The 27,617-nt window shown below is 50.1% G+C and overlaps 1 protein-coding gene across 1 annotated transcript in view; it reads right to left on the minus strand.

Moving 5' to 3' along the window:
• Nucleotides 1-545: 545 nt before the first annotated feature.
• The window catches only part of LOC139268211 (leucine-rich repeat-containing protein 75B-like), an 81,425-nt gene continuing 54,353 nt past the window's right edge, over nt 546-27,617 (minus strand). The window contains exons 3-4 of the mRNA XM_070886260.1: nt 25,797-25,909; nt 546-2,222 (exon numbers count right to left, since the gene is read on the minus strand). Coding sequence (XP_070742361.1) covers nt 1,682-2,222; nt 25,797-25,909 — 654 coding nt within the window. The 3' untranslated portion in view covers nt 546-1,681. The remainder of the gene's footprint in view (nt 2,223-25,796; nt 25,910-27,617) is intronic.

A 27,617-nucleotide genomic window follows, 5' to 3' on the forward strand; every position in this document is an offset into this window, starting at 1 on the left:
CCCCAAACACTCAGCCATCACCCAAGGAGCAGTGTGTGGCCACCTTTGCTAAGGGTTTCAGCTCAAGGTTTGAGACACTTCCAAGCCCCAGTTTCACTCTGACAGAATTTGGAGGTGAATTTGCACCATGTAGGATTTCCGACACTGAGCTCTGAGCTTCGCTTGGCGAGAGCAGGCGTTAAGGGCCCTGGATATGTTCAAGCCCCACTCCAGAGACATGAGCACATAATCCAGGCCGACACTCCGGTGCAGTATTGAGAGCGTGCCGAAGTGTCGAAGGTGCCTTCTTTCGGAATGAAACGTTAAACCGAGGTCCCGTCTCCCCGCTCAGGTGGATGCAAAATATCCCACACCAATATTTGAAGAAGAGCCGGGGAGTTCTCCCCGGTGTCCCGGCCAATATCAAGCCACTGGGTTTGTGGCCCTTGCGATTTCCGTGCGCACTGACTCTCTGCCGCTGTTCCCAACATGTGCCTCTGTGCTGAGGCGCTGAGTCGGGAGCCCGGAACCTTCAAACCTACATTTTAAAGAAGGAGAATTGCACACACAAACCCACAATTGAAACTGGGAAAACAAATTAATAAGCAAACAAATTCTCATAAGCAGCAGAATTAGGAGGGAAGGAGAGCTGGAACCACTGATTGCTGCACACGAGCAGTGAGTGCACACGTTACAGAGCCGTAGTGGTGCATTAACTATCGAATGAATGGTAGCTTTACAGATGAGAGTGTTAGGTTGGCCAGAACACACAATTCATTTTACATCTGGAGGAAACGCAACAAGCTGCAGACACTGGAAATCTGAAAGAAGAAACAGAGAGCCCTGGAAACGGTCAGCGTCTGTGGCGAGAGTGGAGGGGTTAACATTTCACACATCAAACTCTTCATCACAACTGGGAGAGATTACAGACGCACTGCATTTAAATAAGAACAGGACAAAAGGCAGGGGGAAAAAACACACACATGGATAAATATACACACATTCACACACACACTCACTCTCTCACACACACTCACTCTCTCACACACAGGAGAAGTTCACATCTGTCTGGGCCCTGATTCTTTGCAGTGAGTCTCAGTGAATTTACGATAATGTTTAGATATTCTGGTGGAGGGTGTTCTACGCTACACGATGCACTGAGTCCACTTCTACATTACACAATGCACTGAGTCCACTTTATATTTCTTTAGTTCTGTGATTACCAAGGCACACGCACACACACACATTGGTTGCCTGGACAAGGCCCAGAAGGAAGCAGCTTCTGTTTAAATTCTTGCCGCACTATGTTCTGTGATTGCCACGTCAGCACACCTTGCGTCTTGCGCTCTCAGCCCGGGAAGATTTCGCACCAAAGTCGACTTTTGTTTCTTTTGTTTCTTTTGTTTCTTTTCTTAAATGAGCTGATGGGATCAGCCAATAAGGAAGGAGTTTCTTCAACTTCATCTTCCAATGAAACCCTGCCTTGCTCAAAGGTGCACCATCGGGTACATGGTAAGTCGTTGACCCCCAGACAATTTGATGGGAATTATGGGTGCTTTGATGGGACTGGCTTTCAAATAACGGCGGTTCGGTAGGCCAAGGTGGTTAACAATTGGCTGAAGCTTAAACCTGCTTCAGCAGCCCTCTTAACTGAATGTATTTCTCCAAAGCTCAAACCTCTCACTAACACACTTGCAGCCAATCACCTCTGACAGTATCCCTGTGCACCAATTTCCCTCTGTAGAACGGGCCAAGGGCTGTCTTCTTCCTCATCGGATTGGCTGGCCTTCTCCCCCTGCTCCATCTCCTGGTCACAGGGCTGGCCCTCGGTGTACTCCTGGATGGTGGGCAGCGCGCCCTGCAGGCTGCAACGCCGCCGGAGGCCGACCAGCAGAGGCTGGGGCATGGAGCAGATGTCGGCGTTGTTCCCCAGGTCAATCCAGGACAACGCCGGGTACTTGTTGGGCTCCTTCATCATCTCGGTCATGTCCTTGAGAATAAGCCGGGTCAGACGGTTCCCGTTCAGCGCCAGGTTGGTGAGTTTTGGGAGAGCCGCCAGGAAGGGCAATAGGAGCCGCAGGCCGTCGTCTGACAGCTCCGCAAAGCTGAGGTCAATGGAGGTCAGGTGGTCGCCGTTGAGCTGCAAGTAGTACGCCACACGGTGTATGTCCCTGGGAGACAGCGACATTCCCGATAGATCCAGCGAGTCATTAACCAGTTTCTTCTGCAACGCAGCTTTTAAGCTAGAAAGGAAGATAGACAATAGGTTATTTCAATCATCGTTCCTTGTTACTGACCTGTCATTTCCAACAGCCTGCTCTAAACTCGGCCTGCACAGGCTTATGAAGGGATTTTAGCCCATTCTCTAGCTGTAACCTGAATCTTGGCTGGGAGAGCAATGGGTCCCAATTCAGAGTCAGTTGTGTTTTACTGCATCCAAAATATCGTATACCAAGGCCACGTCAGCGAGTCGGACGACAAGTGAGGTATTCGTACCTCAACACCAGCTACACTGCGGAAATCAGATATGTGCCGGAGGAGTCGGGGGCACAGACCAACCCCATTCTTACTAGACGGCCAGGAACCAGGGGTATTTATTGACAGGCAGAGCCCAGGAAATGTGCAGGCATGCAGTACAGTACACCCCCAATTCCTGGCGCTAGTCTCTCTCTGACTTCCGCAATCAGTCAACTGCATTCACATTAGACCCTTATTAGGCCAAATGTAGATGTGAGCCCCCATGTTGTTCAGAACAGATCCAGGCTGCACTGGTGCAGATTGGAACATTGCCTCAATGATGACCACAATCCAGCCCTTTCATTGGCAATTTTAATTCCCTCCCCCCTCATTTCAGATTTCCATCCTGAAACACTGAAGATGGAAATCACCAACCCGTACCAGTAAAACCAGCAGCCCCCACTGGGAATGCCAATCAGTAAAACGCAGAAAATGCTGGAAATCTCAGTGGGTCAGGCAGCATCTGTAGAGATCGAAACAGAGCTAACGTTTCAGGTCGATGACCCTTTGTCAGAATTGACGAATGTTCGCACAGAACATATTCTTAAGGAGCACTGAAAGGGGGAGGGGAAGAAAGAACAAAAGGGAAGGTCTGTGATAGGGTGGAAGGCAGGAGAGATTAGAGACAAAAGGGATGATGGGCCGAATTGAAATGGTAATAGCCGAAGTTAGGAAAAAGTTAGTCAGGATAGGGTGTGAATGTGGGATATTGACCAACTGCCATTGAAGACAAAGAGAAAAAAAAGCATAAGTGCGGGGTGGGGGAGGGGGGGGAAAGGGATCCAAAGTTGGGCAAAAGTTATGTTCTGAAATTGTTGAACTCGATGTTGAGTCCAGACAGCTGTAAAGTGCCGAAACGAAAGATGAGCTGCTGTTCCTCGAGCTTGCGTTGAGCTTCGTTGGAACAGTGTAGGGGTCAGTATAAAGCAACTTGAACCAGTTAATCTGCTGACATGGTATTAATTGAAATTTGAATTCTAGAGGTTAATTGCTCACATAATTACATGATGTAGGACATTGGGCAGAACTGTGGGTTTGAACATTGGTCTTTCACCCGGGAACATGTTTGAGGTCCTGCCCAGTTTGATGGGAGAAGGTCATCTGTGGGCTAACCCTAACCCAACTCAAGTCGTAGTGTCACACTGCAGAGCTGTCCATAACTTGGCATCAAATTGTCAATCTCACTCCGAGAGGCCACAGGATGTCAGACTGGTGCAGTAAGGTAGGGAGGGTCTTCAGACGTTGGGGCTATGATACATTGCTAGTGCATAGAAGAAGCTTTCCTCTAAACTTTCGTCATAACTTGCTAAGTGGTCTGTTCCCCAGCACGATTGTACTGTTGATCAGTCCTAACTAGTAAACATGCCCAATTTCTGTAATCGCCCCTCATAATCCAATCCTTCCATCCCAACAACCATTCTGGTTGTTCTCTCCTGTCTCTTTTCAATAGCTGCAATATCCAGTTCGTTCTGTGGTGACCAGAACTGCACACAACATTCTACGTGTGTTTGCACCAATGATTTATGAGGTGGTCGGATTACCTCACTATTCCGACACAATACTGACCCTTTAATACATCCCAACATCTGATTATTCACTACCACTGAGCATTGCTTCAATTTATCAATCAGGACCCCAGATCTCACTCATTTCGTGTTTAAATAATAGTCCCTTCCTGGATCTTTTGCTCCCATGTGAAGCACTTTGCATTTTTCTACCTTGACTTTGATCTGTCTGCCCAATTCTCAAGTATATTCAAGTATATTCAAATACCAGTGGGATCCTGCAGCTTCTCCTGTTCAGGTTTGCAGTCTATCACCTTCATTAGCTTTGTATCATCTGCAGATGTAGCCACTGCATTAGTGACTCCTAGCTTCAGATCATTTGTAAAGATATTAAACAAAAGCGGTCCCAGAACAGAGTGCTGCGGAATTCCACTGGTAACATTCTCCCAGACTGACGACCATCCCTGTACCACTGCATTCTGGGTTCTGTCAGTCAACCAATTACGTATCCAATGTCAAATATTTCCACTGAATCCAGTGCCAGCCGTTCCAGAGGAAGGGTATTAAAGGCCTTACTGAAATCCAAGTACACCACATCCATTGCCCTACCCCGACCGAACTCCATTCCCACTCGCAAAGGAAATAACTCCATTCGGTTGACAAACCCCTTCACAAACCCACATTGGGTATCTTTGTGATTTTATCTCTATCCAGATTATCTTTAATAAGGATTTCCATAACTTTACCCACAATGGATGTCAAACTCACTGGCCTGTAGTTTCTCCAGTCATGTCTATCTGCCTTCTTTTTATAAACAGCCGTAACAGCTGCCTTTCCCCAGTATTCAATGATTTCTGGAATACGGAGTTCAGTCACAGATCTCAGTGGCAACACCTCACATTGCTGTTGGACCCTTGCCAAATAGACCCCCAAAACTTCAGCAATCTGCAAACCTCTGCTGTTCGTGGGACCTGCAGGCACCGGGAGCAGGCAGTAACAGTCAGAACAAAGGACCCATTCTGCTTAAGTGCCCATCTCTGCTTACTGAGTCCTGGCTGCTGGCACTCCCGGTAACGGAGGGGATGCAAATGGTCCAACATCAGTGCACAGCACCACCCAGTCAGGGAGGCAGTCTCTCACATTCACAATCTGCACAGGCATCTCCACAAACCCGTCAGTCCCAGGCACTGCGGCCGTGCGTAGACACGCTTGCTACCTGCTGCAGGTGCCCCCAGTCGCATGCTCACTACTAATCTGGTGCCCAGCTGGAAACACGAGGACTGAGATTGGCAAGCTTCTGGTAAAGGTGAGATACTTCAAGTTTCTTGGCAATTAATTTTTGTAATGGGTGCTGAGTAATGAGTTATAATAGTGAAATCAGACAATGGTGACTGGATAACACATGGGCCAGAGTGTGTTACACAAGATAAAAGAGGCTTATGACAATTGTAAGGTTCATAATACAGTAGAGAACCAAGCTGAAGATAGAAAGTACAGAGGAGATCTAGAAAAGGGAATAAGAGGCAAAGAGAGTATGAGAATAGATTAGCGGCGAACTTAAAAGGGAAAACGAATGTCTTTTATAAACACAAAGAGTAAATGGTGGTGAAAGGAAAGGTGGGGCCGATTAGGAACCATAAAGGAGATCTTCTTGTGGAGACAGGGAATAGCTCAGGTACTAAATGAGTAATTTGCATCTGTCTTTGCTGGAGAAGCGGATTCTGCCAATGTAGCAATAAAGGAGGAGGCAGCAGCGATATTGGATCGGATAAAAGTAGATACAGAGGAAGTACTAAAAGGTTGGTAGTCCTCAAAGTAAAAATATCACTCGGTCCGGATGGGATACATCCTAGGTTACTGAGGGAAGCAAGGGTGGAAATTGCAGAGGATCTGGTCTCAATCTTCCAATCTATGCTACTGTTAGTGTGAGGAGTTCCCATATATTTGTGTAGCACATCGAGAAAGGACTCATATATTCTACAGATGACACAAAATGGATATTTACTGCCGCTTATAGGGAGAGGATCCACAAACTTCAGATCAGAGAGGGTACCCTCATATAGTCTACATTACATGGGGGCCCAGAAGAGGCGAGGGCCCAGAGGCAACACGGGCCAGCCCACATTGCGATAAGTGTGCGCACTAGGATAAAGGCTTAGCTCTATCAAGCCCATGTGATGGCTGAAATGCAACGGTCACCACATGTTAAAAAAATCCACGCACAGGCATCTTCCACCACTCAATTGGAGTTCAGGACTGGGACATCGGGTCCTTCATTGAAACATCTGTGAACTCATGTGGAAGCAAGTCATCCTCATTTGAGGGACCGCCTATAATGACGTTACATGGGGAGGGAATCCTCATATACTATATATTAGACAGATAGGGGACTCCCATAGCATATATAGTTACACCAAGTGGGGATTCTATAGACTGCACAGAATGAGGATCCCATTTCTGTGGATAATAGAGAGGGAATACTCATTTGTTGTAAACTGGATGGAGAAGGATTCCCCAAACACTGCACATTGCACAAGCACTGTCAGTATAAAGTCCCTTCCCTTGGACATTACACGGGTTCACTGTTGTATTTAATTGTGTATTACATCAGCTGCCCAGTGGATGGGAACTGGCCGCAGTCAGGGTGCTGGGACCTGGCTTCAAGTTCAGTCTGTCTGCTTCTCTAAGTCATGTCTGCTTTTACATTGGCATCCTTGGCGTGAGTTATGCCTGCCGTACCGCCCCCCCCCACCTTGGGTAATGTACGGTTAGGGATGGTTTTATGTCCTCAGTGTTACAATCACTGCCATTTGACAAACATTACTTTGAAGCATAAATCATCCAGCACCGACTGCAGCTCCCAGGGAGAGGGCTGGGGGGGGAGATCGGGTGCGGGGGTCTGCCCTGTAAGCTGCCTTTCGCTGAACTACCTTTCACCTTTGGGAAAGCACAGCCTGGCCCCTTTAAGTTGCTGACGTTGTGCGAGTGACAGACACAGGCCCTTGGGTTTTAGGCTGCAGTGACATGATTTGCAGTAGCAGCTCACTGAGCCAGCCAGCAGACACTCAATAATGCAGCAGGGCTGCTGACATCCTGCAGCCTGCCCACAACACGCTGCCACAAATAGCCCTGTAAACAACTGCCTCACCCCATCGAAGGTCCCAGAGCAGCCACATTTCTTTCACATTATTTGTCTCTTAAATCCCCGAAAATCAGCCTCCCTTATTAACAGAGGGTCTGCTGAGCTCATGTGCCCCTCCCAACCCGCCCTGGTACTCGCCACATTGGCCACAGATGCTTCAAATGGCTGGATGTGCAAGGGGGGGGGGGGGGGGGGGAAGTGATGAAGTGATGGGTGGGGAGGGAGAGGAGGTGGGGAGATGGGAGGGGGAAAGGGAGAGTAGGGGTGTAAAGGGGAGGGGATAGGGAGGGGTGGTGGGAAAGAGAGGGGGAGGCGGTGTGGAAGGGGAGGGGGTTGGGGAGGTAACGGGAGGGGGTGTGAAGGGGAGGGGGTGTGGGTGGGGAAGGGGAGGAGAGGGGGTGTGAAAGGGTAGGGGTTGGGGTTGGGGAAGGGGAGGGGCAGGGGTGTGAAAGGGGAGGGGGAGGGAAGGAAGGGTCGGGGGAAGTGATGGGATGGGGAGGGGAGGTTGTGGGGAGGGGAGGGAGTTGTGGAAGGGCGGGGGTGGGGAAGGGAGGGGAGGCCATGGGGAGGGGAGGAGAAGGGGTTGGGTGGGGAGGGGGTGGGGAAGGGAGGAGAAGGGGTTGGGTGAGGGGTTGGGTGAGGGGTTGGGGAGGAGAAGGGGTTGGGTGAGGGGGTGGGGAAGGGGAGAGGGGGTCGTGGGGAGGAGAAGGGGTTGGGTGATGGGGTGGGGAGTGGGGGAAGGGGAGGGGGACTGTCTCTTGTTCACTCTGATTCGAGTTTATTCACTGTCTCCAAGAATGGCATCACCAATGCAAAGTCATGTGACGGTAAGCTGACTATACACTGCCATTTTCTGGATGAGGAGCTGTGACCCCGGACAAACAATGTCTGGAAGAGTCCCTGGTTCACAAAACTCAGCCCCGAATACCCTAGCTGCCATTTTATCTGAATAAGCTCCATTGCAGCTCGTGTACATCCGCACGGCACTCAGGAACTCAAAGACAGACCAATCAAAAGGGCCCACTGTTGATTGACAGATTCTCTGCCCATTAGTAGCGACAGACCAATGATAGGGCGGAGTCTGCGGGTCTCAGCGCTGGGAGCTAAAATAATGAGCTTCACGGTCTTGGTGGGGGGGTGGGGGGCACTGACATGATGGACTATTTGAGGGCAGTATCACTCCCGGGCAGGGACCATTAGAGGTGCACGCTCTAATGACATCATTATCGCCATTGGCACAGGAGTGGGGCGGATACCTTCTCCGCGGGCAATGTCCCAATCGCCAGGAATTCCGCCACAGCTGGCCGGAAACTCATTTCCTCTTTGAGGCGGTAACTGCTTTTTAAAAAAGGGGCAATTTCGGCCCCCCTGGTCTCCAAATTATGGACAGGATTTGGAAGGTGTGAAAAAGATTTACAAGGATGATACCAGAAATGAAATGGGGCTCTTTTCTCTAGAAAAGAGAAGGATGAAGGAAGACCCGATAGACATCTTTAAAATTATTCTGTTTCTTTCATCATCATCATAGGCATGCACGACATTGCCCCGGACACGTGGTTCTCCCAAGTGTGACGAAGTGCACATTCCTGTCTTTTCAGAACATTACTTGAGTGAGATAAGGCTAGTTGTAACCCCATTTATTTTACATAGACTACATAAACAAACAGAAGTTTACACGACAAGCGAGCCCAAGTGGGCAGAGGAAACGTTTCCAGGACCCTCAAAGCCTCCCTGATAAAGTGCGACATCCCCACCGACATCTGAGAGTCCCTGGCCAAAGACTACCCTAAGTGGAGGAAGAGCATCCGGGAGGGTGCTGATCACCTCGAGTCTCATCGCCGAGAGCATGCAGAAACCAAGCACAGGCAGCGGAAGGAGCGTGCGGCAAACCAGTCCCACCCACCCCTTCCTCCAACCACTGTCTGCCCACCTGTGACAGAGACAGTAATTCCCGTACTGGACTGTACTTTTAGAGTGGAAGCAAGTCTTCCTCGATCTCGAGGGACTGCCTGTGATGATGAGTGAGAGGGAGACAACTATATGATAGAATTTTATGTTGAGTTTGAGATGATTTAGTTAAGTCCAAAACTAGGGTCTTAAATCTGGAGAGAGCAAATGACATGGGCAAGTTGGCTACAGTAAGTTTGGAAGCTAGATTCAAAGTAATGACAGTAGATAAACAATGGCAAATATTTAAAGAAATAATTCATAATTCGCAACGAATATACATTCCTTTAAGGCACAAAAACCCCACTACGTAGGTATGAGGGGCGAGTTGGCTAAGGTAGATTGGGAAACTATAATAAAAGGTATGACGGTAGACACGCAATGGTTAGCATTTAAATAATTAATACATAATTCGCAACAAATATACATTCGTTTAAGGCACAAAAACCCCACGGGAAAAGTCATCCAACCGTGGCTAACAAGAGAATTTAAAGATGGTATTATATTAAAGGAAGAGGCTTATAATGTTGCCAAAAAGAGTAGTAATCCTGAGGATCAGGAGGACTTTAGAATTCAGCAAAGGATGACCAAGTAATTGATAGAGAGAAAATGGAATATGAGCATAAACTAACAAGAGAAATAAAACAGATTGTAAAAGCTTCTATAGGTATGTATAAAGCAAGACATTAGCGAAAGTAAACATGGCTCCCTTACAGGCAGAGACAGGAGAAATTATAATGGGGAATAAGGAAATGACAGACACATTAAACAAATACTTTATCTGTCTACATGGTAAAAGTCTCCTTGATAAAGTGCAACATCCCCACCTGCACCTGGGAGTCTCTAGCCTAAGACCGTCCTAAGTGCAGGAAGAGCATCCGGGAGGGTGCCGAGCACCTCGAGTCTCGTCGCCAAGAACATGCGGAAACCAAGCGCAGGCAGTGGAGGTAGCATGTGGCAACCCAGACTCCCCAACCCACCCTTTCCTTCAACCACTGTCTGTCCCACCTGTGACAGAGACTGTAATTCCCGTATTGGACTGTACAGCCACCTGAGAACTCACTCTTAGAGTGGAAGCAAGTCTTCCTCGATTCCGAGGGACTGCCTATGAGGATGATGATAAGACACAAAATCGTTCCGGAAATAATAGGGAACCAGAGCCCTAGTGAGAATGAGGATCTTAAAGAAATTAGTACTAGTAGATAAATAGTACTGGAGAAATGAATGGGACTAAAAGCCAACAAATCCCCTGGACCTGACAGCCTACATCCTAGGGTATTAAAAGAGGTGGTTACAGAGATAGTGGATGCATTGGTTTTGTTCTTCGAAAATTCCCGATTTTAGAATGGTTGCCGCGGATTGGAAGGCAGCAAATGTAACCCCGCTATTCAAGAAAGAAGGGAGAGAGAAAACAGGGAACTACAGGCCAGTTAGCCTGACATCAGCAGTGGAGCATATACTAGAATCTATTATTGGGGATGTGGTAACAGGGCACTCAGAAAATCATAATGTGATTGGGCAGAGTTAACACAGATTTATTAAATGGAATTTGTGTTTGACAATGGGTAGATAAGGGGGAACCAGTGGATGTAGCATATTTGGATTTTCAAAAAGCATTTGATAAGGTGCCACACAAGAGGTTATTACACAAAATTATGGCTCATGCGACTTGGGGTAATATACTGGCATGGATAAAGGATTGGTTAATGGATAGGAAACAGATAACAGGAGTAAACGGGTCATTTTCGGGTTGGCAGGCTGTAACTAGTGGGGTGCCGCAAGGATCAGTGCTTGAGCCTCAGCTATTCACAATCTATATTAATGACTTAGATTAGGGCACTGAGCGTAATACATCGAAGTTTGCGGATGATACAAAGTTAGATGGGAAAGTAAGCTGTGAGGAGAACACAAAGCGATTGCAAAGGGATATAGACAGGTTAAGTGAATGGGCAAGAACATGGCAGATGGAATATAAAGTAGAGAAATGTGAAGTTATCCTTTTTGGTAGGAAAAATAGAAAAGCAGAGTATTTTTTAAATAGTGAGAGATTGGGAAATGTTGGTGTTCAGAGGGACCTGGGTGTCCTTATACACGAAACACTGAAAATTAACATGCAGGTACAGCAAGCAATTAGGAAAGTAAATGGTATGTTGGCCTTTATTACAAAAGGATTTGAGTATAAGTGTAAAGAAGTCTTATTACAATTATATAGGGCCCTGGTGAGACCACACCTGGAGTACTATGTACAGTTTTGGTCTCCTTACCCAAGGAAGGATATAGTTGCCTTAGAGGTTCACCAGACTGATTCCTGGGATGGGGGGAGTGCCCTATGAGGAGAGATTGAGGAGACTAAGCCTATATTTCCTAGAGTTTAGAAGAATGAGAAGTGATCTCATTGGAACGTGTACAATTCTTACAGGGCTTGACAGGGTAGATGCAGGGAGGATGATTCCCCTGAATGGAGAGTCTAGAACCAGGGGTCACAGTCTCAGAATAAGGAGTTGGCCATTTAGGACTGAGATGAGGAGAAATTTCTTCACATGGAGGGTTGGAAATTTTTGGAATTCTATACCCCAGAGGGCTGTAGAGGCTCAGTTGCGGAGTATATTCAAGACAGAAATTGATAGATTTTTGGATACTAAGGGAATCGAGAAATATTGGGATAGGTGGAGTTGAGATAGAAGATCAGCCATGATCTCACTGATTGCAGAAAAGGCTCAAGGGGCCGAATGGCCTACTCCTGCTCTTGGTTCTTATGGTCTTATGTTATTGGAGCAGTAGTGAGAGCGAGACTGATAATGGAACTCACTTGAAACGGGGTGTTTCTGGGGCTCCAGGATAAAGTGCCTGTCGATGGCAGACTGAAGCCTGAGCTGATTGTCTGTGACAGACCCAGACAAGCAGGGCTGTGTTCCTCCAGGGCCCTGAGCAGTCAGCTCCTGCTCATCGATGGGACCTGGAGGGAGGGGACCTGTCACTGGTAGAAAGGAGCATGGTACCCCTCCCTCTCGGCTCCAGATAACCCGGCTTGCCCTGCGCTAGGGTGGCAGCAGATATACAAGCAGTGGGCAGTTCAGCACGGGCTGTGTGCCAGCAAGCTGTGCGAGTACAGCTGGGTAAACTCCAGGGCTACCTTCAGTGCACTCGAGGGGGGGGGGGGGCGGTCTGTAACTTCAGCAAGGGAGTCTCACAACATTTTAAGAATCAAAATTGCCTGTCTTGTTTCTAGAAACCTATTTTCTCCCCTCCCCTTGAGCTGTTGGGAAGTTTATATAGCAAGAGCTTTTTACTAAAAATGTGAAGATGTTGAAATGGCGGTGCAGCGTTTCAATAAGTCCAGATTGTACAAAAATATTTGCATGGACCCAGGCTTACAGAACAAGCACGGAGAAAGTTCTACCTGTTCATTATCTTCCGATATCTTTAGGCAGCGATTCACCCAAAGATGTGGATGGTAAGTTTCCAGACAATTTTCTGATGGAACTGAGGTAAAAAGGGGTTACGATTTGTCTGGTACTCTTTCAATGATATCCCTTCAGTGGTTCTGAACTATCCATCTGTAGCATTATTGCAGGATACAGATACCTCTGGATTTACAGTCAGTATTACAAGTGAAGTGTGATTATAGTGCCGCGGTCAGCTCACAGTTCCTTGTTGAATCTAGGAACACAAAGTTTTCGATCTCGGGAAGAGAAAGGAGGAGCATAATTAATCATTTCAATATTTTGTGCAGTGCCCCATTGGGACCACGCGCTTCAGCAGTGAAGAGGCACAGTGTCCGCCACAACATGAAGTCACACCATTACCACCGGCAACACTCCACATGGCCTCAACATCCCAGCTGCCACATCTCAGGCTCCGGAACGGACGGCCCCGGGCAGGGAGAGAGTGATTCCTGGCTCAAATATACAGATAGCAGCCCGTTACAGTTACAGACCCTGCACATCCTCGTCTCCGAGTCCCAACACCGGCAGCGTTAAGTTCTCTGTAACCTCCTCCAGCCCCTACACCCCTCCCTTTCTCTGTAACCTCCTCCAGCCCCTACACCCCTCCCTTTCTCTGTAACCTCCTCCAGCCCCTACACCCTTCCCTATCTCTGTAACCTCCTCCAGCCCCACACCCCTCCCTATCTCTGTAACCTCCTCCAGCCCCACACCCCTCCCTATCTCTGTAACCTCCTCCAGCCCCTACACCCCTCCCTTTCTCTGTAACCTCCTCCAGCCCCTACACCCTTCCCTATCTCTGTATCCTCCTCCAGCTCCTACACCCTTCCCTAACTCTGTAACCTCCTCCAGCCCCTACACCCTTCCCTATCTCTGTAACCTCCTCCAGCCCTACACCCCTCTCTATCTCTGTAACCTCCTCCAGCCCCACACCCCTCCCTATCTCTGTAACCTCCTCCAGCCTCACACCCCTCCCTAACTCTGTAACCTCCTCCAGCTCTACACCCCTCTTTATCTCTGTAACCTCCTCCAGCCCTTACACTCCTCCCTATCTTTGTAACCTCTGCCAGCCCTGCAGCCCTCCCCATCTCTGTAACTTCCTCCAGCCCCACAACTCTCCTGCCCGAGATATCTGCGCTCCTCTAATTCTGCCCTCCTGAACATCCCTGATTATAATCGCTCCACCATCGGTGGCCGTGCCTTCAGCTGCCTGGGCCCCAAGCTCTGGAACTCCCTCCCTAAATCTCGCTGCCTCTCTACCTCTTTTTCCTTCTTTAAGACGCTCTTTAAAACCGACCTCTTTGACCAAGCTTTTGGTCACCTGCCCTAATTTCTTCTTATGCAGCTCATAGAAACATAGAAAATAGGTGCAGGAGTAGGTCATTCGGCCCTTCAAGCCCGCACCATCATTTCATAAGATCATGGCTGATCATTCCCTCAGTACCCCTTTCCTGCTTTCTCTCCATACCCCTTGATCCCTTCAGCCGTAAGGGCCATATCTAACTCCCTCTTGAATATATCCAATGAACTGGCATCAACAACTCTCTGCGGTAGGTAATTCCACAGGTTAACAATTCTCTGAGTGAAGAAGTTTCTCCTCATCTCAGTCCTAAATGGCCTACCCCTTATCCTTAGACAATCCTTAGGCTCAGTGTCAAATTTATTTGTTTTGTCTTATAACACTCCTGTGAAGCGCCTTGGGACGTTTTACTACGTTAAAGGCGCTATATAAATACAAGTTGTTGTTGTGCTCCGCCCAGTCTGCGAGGCTGAGCACTCCTGACCCTCGCCCTCGCCAACCTTCACCCCAGGACAGGGGGCACCGACTGATTACTGACATCACAAGATGAGCACCACCAGCTTTGCCATTTGACAGTTCTACTGCGAGATAATGAGTGAGGCTTAATTTTACTTTGAAATAGCATTTCTCGCCATAAACTCATGAGAGTTGGCATCTCAGAGGCTGTGTCAGCTTGTCAGAAGTTTCCCACGGCCTTGTCGAGTGTTATAGGCTGGCGTGTGTGATTGTTGTAGACTAGGTCGCACCCAGACCATCACTCCCACCACACAGCCGGGCATTTTGTTCCAAAGGCCCACGCCAGGCCTTGTGCATGTTGTGCAGAAACCCCTTCTGGCACTCTTTTTGCCCATGATGTTTTAAATGGAGTTGGGAATTGGAGTTAAAAAGAGTTAAAACAAGCATCAGGTTTCAGCTCGACCTTTTAAATCAGTGATTGAGGGTGTTTGATGGGACCCTGCCCCAGTCCTGTCAGGGTTGGGGGCGAGAGGCTGCCAATACATCATGACTTCTATCCCCATCAGTTGGAAGATAAACAAGCCATCAGAGCTAAGCCTCGTGTTCCAGCAGCTCCCGGCCCTGTGTGGAGCTGCTGCAGGGAACACCTATTCTAGCACTTCACTGATCAGCTCGCAGGTGGTCCTGCCCTGCCCCGTCACGCTCCCTCAGGTCAGCTTGCCCCTGCCCCTCCCGTGCATTGCTTTGTGCCACCGTTGCTGTCTTTCCTCCTCCTGAGCCCAGTCAGTGGAAGCCTGCTCACCATTCCGCCCTGGTGGACCCCCGCTGACCTTTGGTGGGTGCGATGCCAGTGGCCCAGCGATGCCAGTGTCCCAACAATGCCAGTGATCCCAGCACCACATCAAATGCGGGAGCGGGCGCGCAATCAGGTGACATCAAGAGTGGGCGAAATGCCAACGAGAACGATCCCGAGTGAGGAGCTGGCACAGGCTGGTGCGATACCAGGGGCAGGGGACTCGGAAAGGGACGTTGCCGTCCGTACCCAGGACTATGTTGTGAAGGATCACAGAACGGGGTTCCCACCATCGCAGGGATCCCCCTGGAATACCAGCCCATGTTCCACCCAGTCAAAGTTCCACTGGAGGCGGTGTTGAACCTCGTCGTTGATGTCTGCCCTTGTTGGTAACAGGCTCGCGAGGTATGGTAAGTGGTCCACGTTGTCCAGGGCTGTGCCGTGGATCTTGATGGCTGGGGGGGGCAGTGCTATGTGGTGGGGATAGGTTGGTAGAGGACCCTTGTTTTACGGATGTTTAGTGCAAGGCCCATGCTTTCGTACGCCTCGGTGAAGATGTTGACTATGACTTAGAGTTCAGACACTGTGCAATGGTAGGTGCATTAGAGGGATAATATTAAAGTCAGAGAGAGTGTGCAGTGCAGATTCACCAGGATTGGGAAACTATAGGAGACCCCCATGATACCGGGACTATCGCCAGTGGAGCAGAGGAGATGATTTGATTTGAAAGAGATTTTTAAAATGGAGAGTTTTGATGAGGTGACTAGGGAAAGACAATCTGCTCTGTTTGGGAAGTCAATGCCCACAATGTACCTTTAATAGAACTGCGTTCAGAACAGGTGGATGCCGTGCCATGTTTAACATGCAGGGTTAGAGATTACCGTTGATAATAGTGTATGAGTACATTGACACTCAGCTGCCCGCTGTATCACAAAGGCATTTACTATATTAACACCATTGAAATAGCAGGCGGGGAATGTTGTGTGTGTGTGCTACGTGTCAATCCGCTAATATGGGCAACAGGAATTTATAATCTATAGTGCTGTGGAGTATGATTTTGAATGGAGGCTGCTATGCCAGTGGATGGTCACTGTACAGGGGACTGATGGGGCCAATGTGTTGGCGACACTATCACACAACGGAATTTTTGTATGGGGCCAGTCTCTCTAAACAGTATTTAATGTGTGTGAAATACAGGGGCCTCTCTCTGTAAACAGCGTTAAGTGAGTGACATACTGGAGTCTGACTCTTTAAGCAGTACTTAATGTATGTGTTAAATACTGTGTGTACCATATCTACAAGATGCACCGCAGCAACTCGCCAAGGCTTCTTCGACAGCACCTCCCCTACCCGCCACCTCTACTGCCTAGAAGGACAAGGGCAGCAGGCGCATGGGAGCACCACCACCTCCACGTTCCCCTCTAAGTCACACACCACCCTGACTTGGAAATATATTGCTGTTCCTTCATCATCACTGGGTCAAAATCCTGGAACTCCCTCCCTAATAGCACTGTGGGAGCACCTTCACCACACGGACTGCAGCGGTTCAAGGCGGCAGCTCACCACCACCTTCTCAAGGGCAATTAGGGATGGACAATAAATGTCGGCCTTGCCAGCGATGCCCACATCTTGGAACAATTAAAAATACTGGGGCCTGTCTCTTTAAGCAGAGTTTAATGTGTGTGTAATACTGGGGCCTGTCTCTTTAAGCAGAGCTCAATATGAGTGGTATACTGGGGCCTGTCTCTTTAAGCAGAGCTCAATATGAGTGTAATACTGGGGCCTGTCTCTTTAAGCAGAGCTCAATATGAGTGTAATACTGGGGCCTGGCTCTTTAAGCAGAGTTTAATGTGTGTGTAATACTGGGGATTGTCCCTTTCGCTCGACGTCCTTTGAGGGTCGTCCCCGGGGCAGTAGCGCGGCGCTGAGTCCAGCGCTACGCGGAGCAGGCGGGCGCTATGTGAATGCTCCGCGTGCAACAACACCCCTCCCCTTCCATTAAAGGGGAAGGCCAGTGCGCACGCAATCGACTGGGCCAGCAGCCCGGACACAAATCGAAGTGCCGTGCTGCTCGATTGACGCTGGGACCGCCAACGTAAGAGTCGGCTGGCAAATAAAGATGGCGGCCCGGGGCGCCAAAGGCCTCCCCTTTAAGGGGCGCCCGGCGGCAGATATCCGCCAGCTTCATGACCCATGGGGCAACTTCCCCCGCGGGTCGGAAAGGGGTCGCGGAGGCGTTACCGGGGATATAAAAGGGGGAAGTTGGCCCCCATTATGTGCTATTTTGCTGGCGTCACGTTACTGCTGTGATCAATGTTTTATGATGTTTCTCCCCCTCCATTAATCTGTCCCCTGCTGCCTTCTCAAGTTGAGTGAAGCACGATGTGCTTAAAATACCCGACAGGATTATGAGTTTGGCAGTGGGGGAGAGCAGAGTGTCTCCATAGTTTGAGGCTACATAAGCTCTGGCGATCCCCGCTAATACCTGCCAGTGGAATAGATTTGTTCAGATGGGTTGTGAGTGGGAAAGATGTGCTAAGCCGAGAGAGAGAGAGAGGAGGCAGAGTTAGAGGGCAGTGCTGGGATCGGTAATTCAATAATGTGACTAGCCTCAGCCCCGCTCCCAATTCCCCTTCTTTTCCTCTTTTATACGTTTTGCTGACATTCTCGTGTGTATTTGTGTGAGTGATGTCAGTAGTATGGAATATAATACTTCCCCTCAGCCTCGCTCGATGGACAGCCATCGAGTCATGTCAATCAGGAAGGTTCAAGATCCAGACGGTGAGGCTGTGCGCGAGAGAGGGAGGCAATGGATGCAGCAACCAAGGGATCCCCAAAAGAGCTTCCCGAGGAAAGAGCCTCCATCGCCAGGCGGGATGGTATCCCCCCCCTCCGCTCTCCCGCAGGACAGAGAGCCCCACCCACCGAGAGAAAGAATGTCCCCTTCAGGATAGAGAGCAACCCCCCCGCCCAGAGAGAAAGAGAGAGAGAGAGAGACAGACAGACAGAGCTTCCTTTCTTTCTCTGCTATCAGAGTGTTGCAGCGGAAGCCTCTAGAATGTTGCTGTGGAGAGAGCCGAGGATGTGGTTCCATGGATGTTGAAGAATTGGATGTTGTGTTGCGTCAGACACAATAACATGGATTGAGCACAGAACCTGCAGAAAGCAACTGTTGTCCGCGTGGCGATCTACGGCCCAGGAACCTTGGTGATGGTGGGACACTGGGGAGAACACTCCTGCTCTTCTGCAAAATGTTGCCATGGGATCTTTTACATCTACCCAAGAAGGCAGGCAGACCCTCGGTTTAATGTCTCATTCGAAAGACGGAACCCTCAGCACTCCCTCAGTACTGCCCCTCCGACAATGCAGCACTCCCTCAGTACTGCCCCTCCGACAGTGTATCGCTCCCTCAGTACTGCCCCTCCGACAGTGCAGCACTCCCTCAGTACTGCCCCTCCGTTAAGTGTATCACTCCCTCAGTACTGCCCTCCGACAGTGCGGCGCTCCCTCAGTACACTGCACTGTAGAGTCAGCCTAGATTTTGTGCTCAAGGAGTTGAACTTCATAGAATCATAAAAATTTACAGCACGGAAGGAGGCCATTTCGGCCCATCGTGTCCGCGCCGGCCGACAGACAGCTATCCAGCCTAATCCCACTTTCCAGCTCTAGCTCCATAGCCCTGTAGGTTACAGCACTTCAGGTATACATCCAAGTACTTTTTAAATGTGGTGAGGGTTTCTGCCTCTACCACCCTTTCAGTCAATGAGTTCCAGACCCCACCACCCTCTGGGTGAAGAAATTTCCCCTCAAATCCCCTCTAAACCTTCTACCAATTACTTTAAATCTATGTCCCCTGGTTTTTAACCCCTCTGCTAAAGGAAACAGGTCCGTCCTATCCACTCTATCCAGGCCCCTCATAATTTTATACACCTCAATCAGGTCTCCCCTCAGCCTCCTCTGTTCCAAAGAAAACAGATCCAATCTTTCTCCATAGCTAAAATTCTCCAGTCCAGGCAACATCCTCATAAATCTCCTCTGTACTCTCTCTAGTGCAATAGCGTTGAACCCACAATCCTCTGACTCAGAGGACAGTGATCCCTCCTGAGCCACGGCTGACACCCTCTGAACTGTGCACGTGCGTATTCACACTTGAGTGTGCGTGTGTGGAGAGTGCATGCCCGCGTGTGGGGAGTGCACGCGTGTTGGGGGGGGGGGGGGGAAGTGTGTGTGTCTGTGTGTGTGTCTGTGTGCGCGAGCGGGGGTGTGTGCGCGTGAGCGGGGATGTGTGCGCGCGAGCGGGGGGGTGTGCGCGCGAGCGGGGGGATGTGCGCGCGAGCTGGGGAGTGTGCGCGCGAGCGGGGGTGTGTGCGCGCGAGCTGGGGAGTGTGCGCGCGAGCGGGGGAGTGTGCGCGCGAGCGGGGGAGTGAGCGGGGGAGCGAGCGGGGGAGTGTGCGCGCGAGTGGGGGAGTGAGCGGGGGAGCGAGCGGGGGAGTGTGCGCGTGAGCGGGGGAGCGAGCGGGGGAGTGTGCGCGCGAGCGAGGGTGTGTGCGCGCGAGCGGGGGTGTGTGCGCGCGAGCGGGGGAGTGTGCGCGCGAGCGGGGGAGTGAGCGAGGGAGCGAGTGGGGGAGTGTGCGCGAGCGTGTGCGTGAGCGTGTGATGTTGGCTGCCCAGAGAAGAAGAGTTCATTAGTGTCACAGAGGTGAATAATCCATTGACAGCTCATGCAGGGTTAGTGGGAAATATGTCCAGACCCGCTGGGGGGACTGACTGATCGTTACTTTGATGTGTGTGTTTGTAAAAGCACCCCTACTAACCCGTCACATCAATAGATCAAAGAAAGGAAAGTCATGGGAATGATGGGCCTGTGTTAGCTCTGTGTGAACAGAATGACAAAACTGAACCTAGATCCCAAGGTCTCACACTTCCCCAATCTTGTCACCAACCATCTGCAAGTTCACCCCAGCAACTACACTGACAGGAGGCAGATCCCCTTCCCCTGCCTTCCCAGCAACATATAGGGAGCACAGCTTGGAGAATTGGAGTGAGTGTTGGAGCCCAACCTCTGACCTGTACTCCCCGAACACCGACCCCATCCACCTAATTAATCCCCTCCCACAGCCCATGTACACTCTCCCCGAACACTGACCCTACCCACCCACTGAATCCTCTCCCACAGCCCATGTACAGTCTGATCCACAATGAAGCAACACTCGAGAACATTCACCCCCCTCACATCTTCTCCACCTCAGACACTCCGTGGAGCATTTGACCTTCACAGTTCAACGATCAACACCGTTACCAATCAGACCGGTGGCTCCCAGCTCCTGTGTGATGAATCTAGCTGACTCGTCCTATACTGTGGCTGGTAGGAGTTATGTCCACATAGTCACCACTCTCTCACCCACCTTGTGTATCTGATAGTTAGCACTAAAAGGCTGACAGAGCTTCCAGCTTCAATACTGTCGCACACAATAGCTGTCGAGTCGCGATTTGAGCCACGGCCTCACTATTGGGCTGAAAGGAGCTAAGATTCTCCAAACGAACTGTGCGGCTTGAATCATTGGGCCTGGAGTTGTGGTTGGAGGCTTCCCACGGGCAAAAAATCTACCAAGCTACCAGGTGGTGCTGGATCCACGGAGACTTGCGGTCCTGGCCCTTGATGCGCAGACATGCGGAGAGGCCCATGTACCCCAGGGACGCAGGCGTTTCGCAAGCGCCCCGGGATCACATGGGCTGGCTCAACCAACCAAAGAACGGGGCTCCCTATTCATGCTTATGGGGATTCGATACGTACAGAATCCCATAACCATTAATGGGGATCACGGTAATAAACACATTCACAGTAAAAACAAAAATATTACAGATTTAAAATTAATTAAAATACAATTTAATTAAACATTTAAAACAAAACTAAAAAATTTTGAAAAATGAATTTAAATGTTTAAAAGGGGCTAAAAATAACCTTAATTTATTTTTCAAGTGGTTTAATGTTTAAATAATTGAAAAAAATGTACTTTAAAAACCCATTTAAACTCTTACGCTGGTAAAAGCAGCTTTTACCAGGTGTAAGAATCTCACGGCCATTCGCTGAGCAAACTGCCCAACCCTCTGCCGCGGACGTCCATTTCCTGGGGATGCCTTGGATCCATCAAGAAGCCAGATTGCAAGTTCCGGGTTTTTGCCAGGTCTTTGCATGGGAAAACCCGGAACGTGAAGGGTCGTTTCAGGCGCCACACACCACACACACCACCCCCCCCCCCGTAGGCCCCAGAAAATCCCAGCCAATGTGTTGCTTTGAACAATAGTTATGGAGCTGCAATTGTGAAGCAAAGTGATGTGGGAGGCCGGCCAGGAGTGCGTTGGAATAGTCAAGTCTAGAGGTAACAAAGGCCCAGGATGGGACCATTGACATCCACCAATAGGGTACTTAAGAGCAGTCAAAGGGACAGTCAGCGCAGAATGCCTGGCCATAGTCCCTTTGTTTCCAACAATGGAAACTTTAACTCATGCTGGAGGTGTGGGGGAAAACACTCAGCCAGATCGTGCAGATTTCAACAGTTTGTCTGCAGGATCTGCAATCTCAGTGGCCACTTAGCTCGAATGCGCAGGAAGTCTGCTACCAGACTAATATATGAAGCGGATGGACCAGAAGAGGGTTCTTTGAGGCAGGATGACTTTTGGGGCAAATCGATGGACGCCGAGGTTCAGCGGGTCCATGTGGCGAATATTCACAGTTCATACACCAGAACGCCACCAATGATGATGAGGGTTTTATTACACGGTATCCCTGTACGCATGAAGCTGGACACTGGGTGTTCAGCAATTTTAGAAGCGATGGCCATTTAAAGTCAGTAGACCCAAATTAGCACGTATTGAGACACAATTACGGACTTACACTAAAGAAATCATTCCGGTGCTAGGCAGTGCAATGTTGGCTGTCACACACAATGGGTTAGTGAATCGGCTGCCGCTCTGGATTGTCCCGGGCAATGGTCCCGCACTGTTGGGGAGGAGCTGGTTAGCTGAGATGAACTGGAAATGGGGGGATGTTCACGCAATGTCATCTGTGGAGCGAAGTTTGTGCTCACAAGTCCTACAACAATTCGAGTCACTATTCCAACCTGGCGTCGGGACTTTCAAAGGCACTAAAGTAGTGATACACATCACCCCGGACGCCAGGCCAATGCACCACAAAGCCAGAGCGGTGCTGTATGATATGCGGGAAAAGATCAAGAGCGAATTGGACCGGCTGTTGAGAGAGGGCATCATCTCGCCTGTTGAATTCAGCGACTGGGCAAACCCCATCGTTCCCGTCCTAAAAGAGGATGGCTCTGTCAGGATCTGTGGCGACTACTAGGCCACCATCAATCGGGTGTTCCTACAAGATCACTACCCGCTCCCGAGAGCGGAGGACCTTTTCGCCACGCTGGCAGGCGGCAAGCTGCTCACCAAGTTGGACCTCACTTCAGCCTATATGACCCAGGAACTGGCCGACGAATCTAAACTACTGACCACCATCACCACGCACGAGGGACTGTTCGTTTATAACAGGTGCCCGTTCGGCCACTGATCGAATGCCACGATTTTTCAATGAAACATAGAAAGCCTGCTTAAATCCATTCCTGGAATGATCGTATTCCAGGACGACATCCTCATCACGGGTCGTGACACCGAGGAACACATCCACAACCTGGAGGAGGTGCTACGCTGACTGGACCGGGTAGGCCTGTGACTCAAGAAGTCTAAATGTGTGTTTTTAGCTCCTGAGGTTGAGTTTCTGGGCAGGAGGGTTGCTGCAGATGGGATTCGGCCCACCGAATCCAAAACAGAGGCAATTCGACGAGCACCCAGGCCCTGCAACACATCGGAGCTGCGTTCATTCCTGGGACTGTTGAACTATTTCGGGAACTTTCTGCCGAACTTGAGCACGTTGTTGGAGCCACTACATGTGCTCCTGCGTAAGGGTTGCGATTGGTTTTGGGGGGACTGTCAGGAACGGGCTTTTGATCGGGCGCGAAACCGACTTTGTTCAAACAAGTTGTTGACCCTGTACGATCCCTGTAAAAAATTGGTTCTGACATGTGATGCATTGTTCTATGGGGTTGGGTGCGTGTTGCAGCAGGGCAATGCTGAGGGTCAACTACAACCTGTGGCTTATGCCTCCAGGTCGCTCTCTCAAGCAGAACGGGGATATGGGATGGTCGAGAAGGAAGCGCTTGCATGTGTCTATGGTGTAAAAAAAATGCATCAGTACCTCTTTGGTAGGAAGTTTGAATTAGAGACGGACCACAAGCCATTAACATCCCTGTCGTCAGACAGCAAGACTATCAATGCCAACGCATTAGCTCGCATATAGCGATGGGCTCTCATGCTGGCTGCTTATGACTATTCCATCCGGCACCGGCCCGGCACTGAAAATTGCGCTGATGCGCTCAGCAGGCTTCTACTGGCCACCACTGAGGGGGCAGTGGAGCAAAGCGCCGAGATGGTCATGGCTGTCGATGCCTTTGACAGTGCAGGCTCCCTCATCACAGCCCGCCAGATCAAAATTTGGACAAACAGAGATCCCCTCCTATACCTGATTAAGAAATGTGTCCTGACTGGGGATTGGGCGCCCGCACACGGAGCATGCCCTGAGGAGGTCAGACCGTTCCACAGACGGATGGATGAGCTCTCCATCCAAGCCGACTGCCTACTATGGGGTAGCTGGGTAGTTATGCCCCAGAAGGGCAGGGAGGCATTCATCAGGAAACTGCACAGCGAGCACCCAGGCATTGTACTGATGAAGGCCATTGCCCCTTCACACGTTTGGTGGCCTGGAATTGATTCAGACCTGGAACACTGTTAGCAGGTGCACGACGTGTGCCCAGATGGTAATGCCCCCAGGGAGACCCCGCTCAGCCCGTGGCCCTGGCCCACCAGGCCATGGTCACGCATTCATGTTGACTACACGGGCCCGTTCATGGGTAAGATGTTCCTTATTGTGGTAGATGCGTACTCGAAATGGATCGAGTGCATCATTCTGAATTCATGCACTTCATCTACCATTGCAGAAAGCCTATGTGCGATCTTTGCAACCCATGGCTTGCCGGACATCCTGGTTAGTGATAATGGCCCATGTTTCACAAGCTACGAATTCCGAGAGTTTATGTCGGGCAATGGCATCAATCACGTCAGGACTGCGCCGTTCAAGCCAGCCTCCAATGGCCAGGCGGAACGTGCGGTCCAAATCATTAAGCAAGGTATGCTCAGGATTCAAGGACCCTCCCTACAATGCCACCTATCGCGTCTCCATCTGGCCTTTAGATCCCGACCGCACTCGCTCACGGAGGTCCCGTCCGCAGAGCTACTAATGAAACGGACACTCAAAACTCGGTTGTCCCTCATTCACCCAGTCCTGACCGACATAGTTGAGGGCAAGCGCAAGTCACAAAACGAGTACCATGACCGTAATTCGAGGGGGAGATGTATAGAAATAAATGATCCTGTATTTGTCCTCAATCACGCCATGGGGCCCAAATGGCTTGAGGGCACTGTAATTGACAAAGAGGGGAATAGGGTCATCGTGGTAAAACTCAACAATGGTCAGATATACCGTAAGCATCTGGACCAAGTAAAAAACAGGTTCAGCATCGACACGGAGGAACCTGAAGAAGACCATGAGATGGAGCTCACAACACCGCCAGTGAACGAGCAACAAGAGCAATCAGAAGAATGCACAGTCCCTGCGGTCAGCCCGGACAGGCCGGAATCACCACAGGTGACAGACACTCACGTCAGTGTCCAACAACCAGAGCCCCAACTGCGGCGCTCCACGAGGGAGCGTAGACCACCTGAAAGACTAAACCTATGATCCCAATAAGACTTTGAGGGGGGAAGGTGATGTCATGTATGTAACCACAATGTAACACCACTGTATTACTGTATACACTCAACTTAGATGCACACCTTGACCACAAGGGGTGAACTTGTGGGAGACATTCCTTACCTGATCACACAGGTATAAAAAGGGAGGTCCCACGCAGGGTCATCATCTTTGGAGTCCTGTGAATAAAGAGTTAAGGTCACAGAGTGACCTTGTCCCCAGAATGTGCCTCGTGTGGTTTCATGCTGTAAAGTAAGGACTTTACAACGTGTGCTGGGGCTGACTGTCCCCTCAGCTCCCGGGCACTCCGACAGTCTGTGTTAGATGTTCCCAGGGTGGAAGGGCTGGGTCTGTGTTTGGTCACAGCGCTGCATTAAGTTTGCGTCTCACGCAGCGGTCAATACTGTACGGACAAATCGATGAACATGGTCATTACAGTTCTCACTGGCAGCGAGTCCACCCTCGATCCCACCGCACGTTAACCCTTTGTGTAAACGCTTGCCACTTCGTACTCCCAACATCCTCACTCTGAACTGGTCTCTCCTGGGATGTGAACCCTTCACCACAACCAATGAATGAACCGAGTCAGTTTTGTCAATTGCTCTCGTAATCCTCGACACTTCGATCAGGTCATCTTGAAATTTTCGGAGGTAACTAAATCCAACTTCCTTAAACTTTCCAGATATATTCACACCTCACTGCTCAGGGGCAGTAATATTCTGCCTGGATCGACTTCTTCTCCCTTAATCTGACCCCGCTGAACGAGAATCGGTGTGGCTGGCCCGACAGTGCAGAGCGCAATCTCCGAGCAGGAGGAGGGAATGAACTTTGCCCATGGGGGTCACTTACCAGCCTTGTGACTTCCGCCTGGGCATGGTCTGTCTGTGCCACTTGGAGTGTGGGGTCAGGTGATAGATGAGCTGTCGGCACAGCTTTTCGGAGGACCTCAGGGGCTCCAACTCCTAAAACAAACAAACATCGGTTAAAGCTTGAACCAAACCTGCCCTATGTGCAGCCCACCACACCTACAACGATCTCTGCCCCTTTTCATAGCGATCCGTACATGAGGAAGGCCATTCAGCCCGTCTAGCTCATCACAAATCATTACAAGTTGGGGCCAGGTACAAGGAATCAGACAGGCTGGTGGAATGTTGGTCTTTATCTCGAGGGGGCTGTAGTACAAAATTACGTTGCAGTTGTACAGAAGTCAAGCCCCATCCAGAGTACTGCGTTCAGCTCTGGGCATGTACCTCACAGAAAATATCATGGCCTTGGGAAGGAGGGTAGGAAAGTCGGCTCCCAGTCTGTGGAGGCAAGGAGGGATGGAGGGAGGCAAGGAGGGATGGAGGGAGGGAGGCAAGGAGGGATGAAAGGGATGAGGGATGGAGGGAGGGAATGAAGGATAGAGGGAAGGAAGGAGGGAGGGAAGGAGCAAAGGTTCCCAGTCTGTGGAGGAAGGAGGAAAGGAAGGAAGGAAAAAGGGAAGGCTTCTAGTCCGTGGAGGGAATGAGGGATAGAGGGAATGAGTGAGGGATGGAGGGAGTGAGGGATGGAGGGAGTGAGGGATGGAAGGATGGAGGGATAGAGGGAAGGAGGGAGGGATGGAGGGAAGGATGGAGGGAAGGATGGAGGGAAGGAGGGAGGGATGGAGGGAAGGATGGAGGGAGGGAAGGAAGGAGGGAGGGAAGGAAGGAGGGAGGGAAGAAAGGAAGGAGGGAAGAAAGGAAGGAGGGAAGAAAGGAAGGAGGGAAGAAAGGAAGGAGGGAAGAAAGGAAGGAGGGAGGGAGGGAGGGATGGAGGGAAGGAGGAAGGGATGGAGGGAAGGAGGAAGGGATGGAGGGAAGGAGGAAGGGAAGGAGGAAGGGAAGGAGGAAGGAAAGGAGGGAAGGAGGAAGGGAACGAGGATGGGATGGAGGGAAGGAGGAAGCGAAGGAGGGAGGGAAAGAGGAAGCGAAGGAGGGAGGTATGGAGGGAAGGAGGGAGGGAAGGAAGGAGGAAAGGAACGATAGAAGGAGGGAGGGAAGGAGGAAGGTATGGAGGGAAGGAGGAAGTGATGAAAGGAGGGAGAGATGGAGGGAAGGAGGGAGGGATGGAGGGAAGGAGGGAGGGATGGAGGGAAGGAGGGAGGGAAGGATGGAGGGAAGGAGGGATGGAGGAAGGGATGGAGGGAAGGAGGGAGGGAGGAAAGGAGGGAGGGAAGGAGGAAAGGAGGGAGGGAAGGAGAAAAGGAGGGAAGGCAGTGTGAAATGGTTAAACGTTGTTTGGAGATGTGTAAAATACATGAATTGCTGATGTTGGTTTGATGCATCTCAAAATGTTTTATTCCGAGAACAAAACAGTGGCAGTGTGATTATAGTGAGTGATCAGAGAAGGTATGCGGTAACCATGGTTACAGCACGGAAATCTGAGAAGAGAAAGTAATTGATTTGGTATCCGCTGATTGCAAGGAGTGCTGAGGTCGGAGGTCAGGTTTAATTTGCTATTAGGAGAGCGAGAGTGTTTTGCACAGAACTGTCGACATTGGACAGATGAGCAGGGTGAGATTATTGCTGTGTGCAGTGCTCCGGAGGGCTTGCCTCAGGCCAAGTATAAACAGACAGCAACTTCCATTTATATCGATCTTTAATGTAGCAAAACAGCCCGAGCTGCTTCATGGTTAGAAACATAGAA

Source organism: Pristiophorus japonicus, chromosome 8 (assembly GCF_044704955.1).
Source record: "Pristiophorus japonicus isolate sPriJap1 chromosome 8, sPriJap1.hap1, whole genome shotgun sequence".
Classification (NCBI taxonomy): Eukaryota; Metazoa; Chordata; class Chondrichthyes; family Pristiophoridae; genus Pristiophorus; species Pristiophorus japonicus.